The sequence below is a fragment of the Pterocles gutturalis genome, unplaced genomic scaffold, assembly GCF_000699245.1.
Source record: "Pterocles gutturalis isolate BGI_N339 unplaced genomic scaffold, ASM69924v1 scaffold10740, whole genome shotgun sequence".
In the NCBI taxonomy this organism is placed as follows: domain Eukaryota; kingdom Metazoa; phylum Chordata; class Aves; order Pterocliformes; family Pteroclidae; genus Pterocles; species Pterocles gutturalis.
Window position 1 is genome coordinate 520 of NW_010143448.1, and position 8,401 is coordinate 8,920.

At 37.1% G+C, this 8,401-nt stretch overlaps 1 protein-coding gene across 1 annotated transcript; it reads right to left on the minus strand.

Annotated features, from left to right (window-relative positions):
* Window positions 1-567: 567 nt before the first annotated feature.
* TMBIM4 (transmembrane BAX inhibitor motif containing 4) lies at window positions 568-7,680 on the minus strand. The gene is given in 8 exon segments (XM_010084742.1): window positions 568-879; window positions 1,441-1,486; window positions 1,982-2,099; window positions 3,059-3,092; window positions 4,583-4,688; window positions 5,903-6,011; window positions 7,492-7,533; window positions 7,536-7,680. Coding segments are annotated over 8 exon segments (807 nt in total). The 3' UTR covers window positions 568-672.
* Window positions 7,681-8,401: the final 721 nt, after the last annotated feature.

Below are 8,401 nucleotides of genomic sequence, written 5' to 3' on the forward strand. Positions count from 1 at the left end.
GCTCCAAGAACACACCAAACGTTTTCCAATTTTTATTGATAGACTATTAATCTTAGTATACACAAGCTGAGAAAATGGCAGAATCCATCTCCAAATGATTTTTCAGAACACTGAAAGACAGGCAATAAATAATACTTAAATTAAGAATATTACCTTTAATTGTTTTAACACTCTCCCAGTTTATGTAATAATCTGACAACCCTTAACAAGAACAGAGCATCTGTTAGAGACAGCATTCCGTTTTACCAAACAAAAAATAGAAAAAATTTTAGCTTAGTAAAACATTGCACAGTGATAAACTCAGGCTACCCTTATGTGGTACACACATTTAAAACCCCAAAGGACACATTTCCAGCAGCTACAGAAGATCAGAGAGGGGCTTACTCTGGAGCAACCACAAGCTGGCCAACACTTTCATTGTGAGTTATATTGAGTGCAAATTAAGTGATTAAAAAAGTGACTGAAATGATGATAGCATGTTTAACTACATAAAATATACATCCAGAGAAAAACTTAGCTACATAATAAAGCCTCTTTTTTCCTAAGAAGAGATTAATATTAATGGAATGAAAAAGTCATAAAGATTCAGTCTCTAGGAGACAGAACTACAGTTCGCAGATCATCCAAACGCTGAACTTTATATACGCTATAGTCAAACCACATCGCTTTTGACTATTTTTTATTAAACGCCTCCAGTACACGCAGCAGGTGTAAGAACAGATTGATGATGTCCAAGTAGAGATTGATTGCAGCCAGTATGTACTCTTCAGGGGATAATTTGTGCATCAGCAAATGAGTATCATAAATAATAAATCCACAAAACAGAAGAGCTCCGGCAGCAGCAAACACCAACTCTATTGTCTCACTATAGAAAAAAAGCTGTAGGCAAATGAAACATGAAAAATAAAAGTAAATCTCATTGTCTTTTTAATATTAAAATCACTGCATAATGATATGCCACACTTAAAACAAGGATACAGTCTTTTCACTGTTATGTACACACATATACAATATTACAATGACATTTTAGCGTTCTTATTTCATACAGTCACAATCCTTTTATCCGAGTAAAAGTGCCTCCACTTAAGAGAGGAAGCTCTGGTCTCCATAATATTAACAGCAGAAAAATTAGCAAAACAAAAATATACTAACACCCAAATCTCCTTTCCATTCTTGCAATCAAGTAGTGGATCTTGATTGACAAATTTTGTTAATTGACACAAATACCACTTCTACATTAGCAAGGACAGCATCCAACAAAAAATATGAAACAGAAATTAATGGTTAAAAGATCACCAGCATGATCTACAACTGTAATGAACCTAATTAAGAATTTTCTTTCATTAAGCTATATTGGACTGTTCAAAACCTTTTTGTTATACTAGAAATTAGTAAAAGATTTAAAGAATATTTTTTAACTTTGAACACAAGGTATCTTACCCTCAAGAAACTTGAGAAGATTAAGATCCACAAACAAGTGAAGAGACTGAAAAAAAACCCCAAAAAACCCAAACTATGAGCAACAATATATTTTACTTTAAATTTTACTTAAAATCTCTTCCCTTCTTATAAAACGTCTTTACAATACAATATATTTGGTAAATACACATCCATAATCTTTAGATGCCAACTGTTCATTGGTATCAGCAGTAAAATTCGGTTTGGTAAAGCTGTCAAAAGTTATGTCTTAACTTTATAAAAATTTTTGAAGGAGCTGCTTTCTGTCTCAGTGAAAAATCCAGGTAAACTAGTTCTCTAGTGTAATACTATGGTTTTAAGAATCACAATCACAGAAAATAATTTCTTACCAAGAAAGCAGAAGTGCATAAAATTAATAATTTAAGATAAATAATACCCGCACAATTCCCTTGAAGCAGGTTCTATTGACCTCTATTACTTACTATATCTGTAAAGCTTGCTTTAAAAAAGGAAAAACTATCTTAACAAAAAACATTAAAAAATCACCAATATGACAACATACCCTGCTCCAAATTTGCTGAAGTCTCTCTTTGACTGCAAGGTATATGCAGTCAGCCCAAGAAATACAGCAGTAGTAAGAATAAAGGCTTGCAAGACGATGGACGCATCATAGAAACTCACTATAAACAGAAAAAATAAACTGACATTTAAAAAACACTACACTATGTATTTGCTAAGCTATCTTTTGAACTTCCACAGACAGAAAAAGAAATATCTTAACTGTGAACAAAAAAAAGTAAATTATGCCTGAACTTGTCTTTGCACTTCAAAATCATGATCATAGGACGCATAGACCCTTGCACTAGTTAAGTTTGACAGTTACCTTACAGCTGTAGCTTCTCAAATGGAAATAACAGATCTTCTCTACTCACAATTAAAAAAAAAATAAGAAGTATTTTAAGCATAGATATGTGAGAACTTAAGGAAAAAGCTATATTAATTTTTCATGACACTGAAAGCAAAGAAAAAAAAAATCATTCCTCTGTAAAGGCTCATAAAGTTTTGATCAGGGGATAGGCGAAAGACAAGAGAAATTAGTGGAACCTTTTTCTTCCCTCCTTAATCTTTTCTTTCCCCAAACAACTTTTTTATTTGCAGGAGATCATAAGCCACAATGAACAGGTTTCATCTTATGCTGGAAGTTACAGTGCAGGGTGATGCCATGACTTGCCTGCACACCACCCCATCGCAACCCTGACAACAAAGCACACAACTATCCAAACTCAAATTCCCTTGGAGGAAACTGAGAGGGAACATAAGCATACTTCACTTGCAGATCAGCTCTGCTGAGAGCTGCCTTATAGGAAAGAACATTGCTAGCTATATGTAAAAAAATAGATGCTAGACCTCATTTCTCACTTCAGGTTTGTACAGTTTTAGTTCTGGATAAGAATCCAGTTTTCGCCCTTGATTCCCTGGTTTTTGCTAAACTCCTGTCACTGTCATTAAAATTTTTGTACAGGGGATTTATTATCATTTTAGTCACATCCAGGAATCTCAGATGGCAATTAGTACAACATTATCAGATTCCTCTTCCAATTTCTTTAGTTAATCAGACAATAGGATGGCTACCATTTACCTGTAATGGCAACTGTCAGTGCTTCCAGTAGGGTCTACAAAAAGTAAAAACAAAGAATTACAAGGATAAAAATAAAATAAAACAAAAACCACCTACACAGAGACTCCACATGCAATGAGTCCCATTCTGCTACATAATCCCAGCATGTGTTACATTAGCTCTTTTATTAAATCTTTGTATATGAAAATGTTTCGTTTTCAACAAGAACATGGCAATCATACTGTCTTAAGTTGTTGTATTACATAAAAAGAATACAATAGAAACTGAAAACGGACGAGAGCCCCTATAGAAAAATGCCATTTAGGTTTTCTACTCAAAGAACATAGGATTCTTATCACATTTTTTACAAACTATTCAAGACGCTATAAAACTAATACACTCTTTTTAGACAGCCAAGTGTCTGCATCAGCTTCCTTTTCCCATGTGTCCTTGTTTTGAAACAGCTAACTTAAAATCAAACATATTACTGATGTCTGGGCTGAAGGCTAGTATGGGCCCTGAATTTTTCTAAAAGATAATTTCAAATTAAGTTTCATTACAATGGAACATGAGAAAAGTCTCTATGTCATGAACCAAGAGATCAGAAACAACAGAACATTTAACTCATATTCTGTTTAAACCAACTTATCATGCACAGATTTGAATCATTCTATTCCTTCACAATGTAATACTTAAACTGTCGTACCACAAACTCCCACACCACATTTGTCCAAACTGTTACATCCCTCCTTGTGTTACAGCTGCACTTGTTGAAAGTTTTTAAATATTTTACTCTCCTGCAAGAGTTCAGAAGTCAGGAAACATATAACTGTGTTACCATTTAAACAGCCTATTTACTTACACAGCAAAGCTGTCTTCGCCCTATATCACAAATACAATTTAGGCAACTCCTAAAGCATCAAAATCTAATTGTGCTACTGTGACTTCTTTTCAGAAGACTGGTTTGCTACATCATCCAAAATACACAAGAGCAACAGTTAGCCCATATTTACAAATTTGCAACATCAGGCAGGAGACTGAAATTTGAGGACAGCTGATTGACATGCCTGTGTTGGAAACACGCTCAAAACTTGGCACCAAAAAGACAGCAATTAAAGAAATAAACCACACATGGCTGGTTGCATTTAGGTCTGCGCAGGAGGTTCTCAAGTAACAGAAGTGCCTCCTCCTTTCCTACTGAGCAGTTTCACAGAAAAATCACTGACATTACTAGAACCATGAGAACAGATAGGTAGACAGATATATTTATACACGGACACAAAAAAAAATAAAGCTTGCTCATCCTGATTCCAAGTTCTAACATGCTTCCTGAAAAGATGCTGGAAGAAACCTGATGTAGAGGCCATACAGGAACAATCTGTGGACAGAATCTCCAAAAAATAACTGAGACCTTCATAAGTATATAGTGTATATTTCAAGGAATACAAGAAAAACAAATTACCCGCCACTATTTTGCTTCAAGGAGTCCATCACAGTGAAAGATATTCTAGGGACTATTAAGACTGAATTCATAAAAATACTTACAAATCCAAAAAGCAGGTATAAATTAACAGGATGTTGGTGTCTATAGAGGGTCAGTGCCACAATTATAGCCAAAGATCCCAACCCAGATATCAAAAGCAAGGCAGGCCTGTAAAGTTCCATACGAAAAAGTCATCAAATTAAAATATCTGTAAGACTGAAAAAAGTTATTATAAATCCAAGCTTTTAAGTGATCACCTATATAAAGATACTACTCCATATATCCAAAGTAAATGTAAAGCAAGTTTTACAATTAAACTGCTCTAAAACATAACACCACAGATAAGCAGTTACAAATATTACAGTCGCAAGTAATTTTTTAACATTGAAGCTAAAGATTGCCCAGGAATCCATCACCTGGAGACAGACCTGTATGGAGAAGAAAATCAATCTGTACTAAACCAACAGTATTAAAGTATACGTAATATTCTGTCTATTAAGAACTCCACATTCAGGGAACTGTTTTTTTAATAAGCACCTGAATGCAGCAAACATGGGCACTAAGTGCACCAAAGAAAATCAGCATTGACCAGTAAATATCGCTACAATGAAACCATTCAAGCAGCCCTCCAAGCAAAAACTGAACCAAAATCAAACACAAAATCACAACAATTCTAAATGAGCAGGACTATTTTAAGTTATCAATTTTAAGTAGAAAATTGTCATTTTACAACCTCTGTTGTATACACTATAGCTTATACAGAAACTTTCATATAGTGTTTGATGCTCCTTTTCTATTTGGGAATTTGAACTGAGAGTAAAAGTGAAGCCTGCAAGTGCACTTAGGGGAAGCCAGAAACTGGACTCTCCTTTCCCCCGTTGTTCTTTGCCCACAGTTTGGATTTTGAGACTTGGTTTTTTCTCATGAAAATCTGAGATGCAAAAAGCAGCAAGTCCACAGGAAAGCAGATGGGGGAGGGAGAGGAGTAAGACATGATTCAGCTTTTTGGAACAGGTACCTATAAACAACAGCATTCCAAACAGATTCTAAAAATAGATACTTAGACCACAGATCAAGAAACGTCAATAATTGAGATGTTCTGCAACTGATGTATAGGTTTTCATAGCAAAAATATTAAAATAAGCACTATTAATAAAGTATTAAAATAAACTTTAATTATAATAATAAATTTTAATAATAAAACAAGGAGAAAAATGTCAGAGAAGAGAAGTTATTTCCTAATTAGGTTACAAAATTTCTATTACAGAATCAAAACACAGTGTATAAAAATGACTAGGAATACTGAAGTGTTCCAGAGCCACAAACCACATAAACTATACTTAGCACACAATAAAACAGCTCCATTTCATTTTAGTATTTACCTTTCATGAACAAATGCCTGCACTCCAGTAGAATACAGAAAAAGTGCTGATGTGACTGTGGTCAAAAGAACTTGAATGGAAAGAATGCTGTAGACTTTCCGCAGAAAAGCTAGAATAACGAAAAAAAAATGAAACTACTTTTGAGTTGCACTTATAAAGTTCAACAGTAAATCAGGTACAAGTTTTCTATTTGATAAGGAACCATTAGAAGCTCTTTATTCAGTGAAAAAGCAAAGTGGTAACAAGGCATTTTTCCTTAAAAAATTGACACAGTATTCCAGCAAAATTACATTTATTCCTGGATCTTACTATTTAAACAACAACAATAAATGCAAAAAAAATTTGCAAGGAATTTACTTCAGACATACACCTAATCTCACTAATAAATTATTAACAGTATACCTTCTCTGTCACATTACTGGTATCTACTGGCCCTAAATGAAGAAAGATTGACTTGGAAGTTAAGCTAACAGGTTTCATATTTCTAGAATTATGAAGAGTGGGGAGTGGTTCAGGACATACAGATATATCATACAAATAGTCTCTGTTCTGAATGGAGGGAGACCAAGTTCAATAGGCAAACCGCTCTGAAAGGAAGAATAAGTTTACAGGGAGAATCAATTCAATCTTTAAACCTAAACAAGTTTAAGAGCACATGCTATGAGAAGCTGAATTACCTGCCTGTAGCAGGTAAAGTTAAATATACTTGTAAGCCAGGAGGAACTGGGGCCTACTTTGCTGCAATAAACTGAACAAACCTAGAAGTAGCCTAGCATATCCATCACCCCCATTATTAAATGCATCAGCAACTTTTCTAATGGCAATACCTCTTTCATATTTCCTATGGCACTCTTTATTTTCCAAACAAGATAAAACTGTATTTTTATCAGAAAGAGGTCTCCTGTTTGTCAGAAACATCTAATAAAAAATTCACAGCACACAGCTGTTTGTATACCAAGATGTATCCAATAACACTACTTCAGCAAGGATCACTGATTAGACACCTTCTACGACAGTATCCAATGCGTTTGAGACCTGCATGTTAACAGCAGAGCAATATTTCACAGCTGATATGACCTTAGAGCCTGCAAATGCTCCAGCAGAACAGACAACAGTTCAACACCTCAGAGACCAAATTCCAGTCTCCCAGTGTCCTGGTTAAACTACTGTAATTATGGACACCCATTTTAGCATTCATACATCTCATGTATCATGTCTGAGCTTCCAAATACACGACTGTGGGGAAAATCAAGCCTGAATCTGTCCGGGTTTAATCGCTCTGACAAAAAGACCGACCTCCTGCACCCTGGACCGATACAACCCAGTTTTGGGCTGGCCACTGATCTTTCTCTCCCTCTCGATGCGTAACCCGGCCTAAGCAACGGCCTAGCTCTCGACTCCAAGCCTTCACGCAGGTTACACTATTACGCAGAAGCTGAATTCAGCCGAACGCCCCAGGCGACGGGGTGACCAGAGAGGAACCTGCTGGGAGCACCGGGGGGCGACACCCCCTCTGACCGCCCAGCAACGGCGGGGCCCTCGGTGGGGGGGGGGGGGCGCTGGCGGCCTTACTCATCCCCAGTCCCTACCCATGCGGATGTGGACGCTGGCCGAGGCCACGTTGCTGCCAAGGAGCTCCGCGGGTACAGCTGCTCCGCCGCCGCCATCGCTGCCGCCGCCGGCTCCCCCCAGCAACGGCGACAACCCCCCCGCTTCCGGGACAGACAGTCGCACTCCGCACCGCCGAGCAGGGTTCTCCGTCGAGCGGCCGAGTTCATCGATCGCAGCTGCCCGCTTTCCCAGGGGGCGCTGTGCCCCGCCGGCGGCGAGGACGGGGACTCCGGGGGCGGAGCTGCGTTGAGGCTTTTTTGTAGATCTGTGTCCTGCCCTTCAATGCACACTCATTTTAATTCAATGGGACACAAAGAAGCTCAACATTTCTCAGGTGCCGCGCAGCACTTTGTACAGTCAGACTTTGTACCTGTGCAATCGTCCCCCAAAAGTTACCGAAGCTGGTAGCTCGCATTTAGGAATCCACAAAAGCTAAGATTTCGGGATGTGGGATGGAGAGCACAATATGTTATTTTCTAACTTGTGAATATCATCTAAAGCATGCCAGGAAACTGAAGTGATAGACGCTTTAGAAATGTATGTAATAGATTAGACTAAAATAAAGTGCTTTTAAAAATTGGAAAATAGTGGCCTCTACTGTATTCAGATTCTGAAGGGAAAAGTAAATAAATTATATGATTCTGTGATGAAATAATTTTGAGCAAAGTTCTTCTACTGAGTTGACTTAAGCTATTACATTTCAGTTGCAGATATAAAAATTATGAACATGACCTTATATTCTGGGAAGCATTTATGGTTTTCCTAATGTAATTTTGCATTTTTAGTTGCTACAGAGCAGGATCTTTCATCTTTAATCCTGAATTTGGAGATTTATGCATTGTCGCATTGCTGAATAGTAACAAACATCCGGTGTAGCCTTCTCCTAAG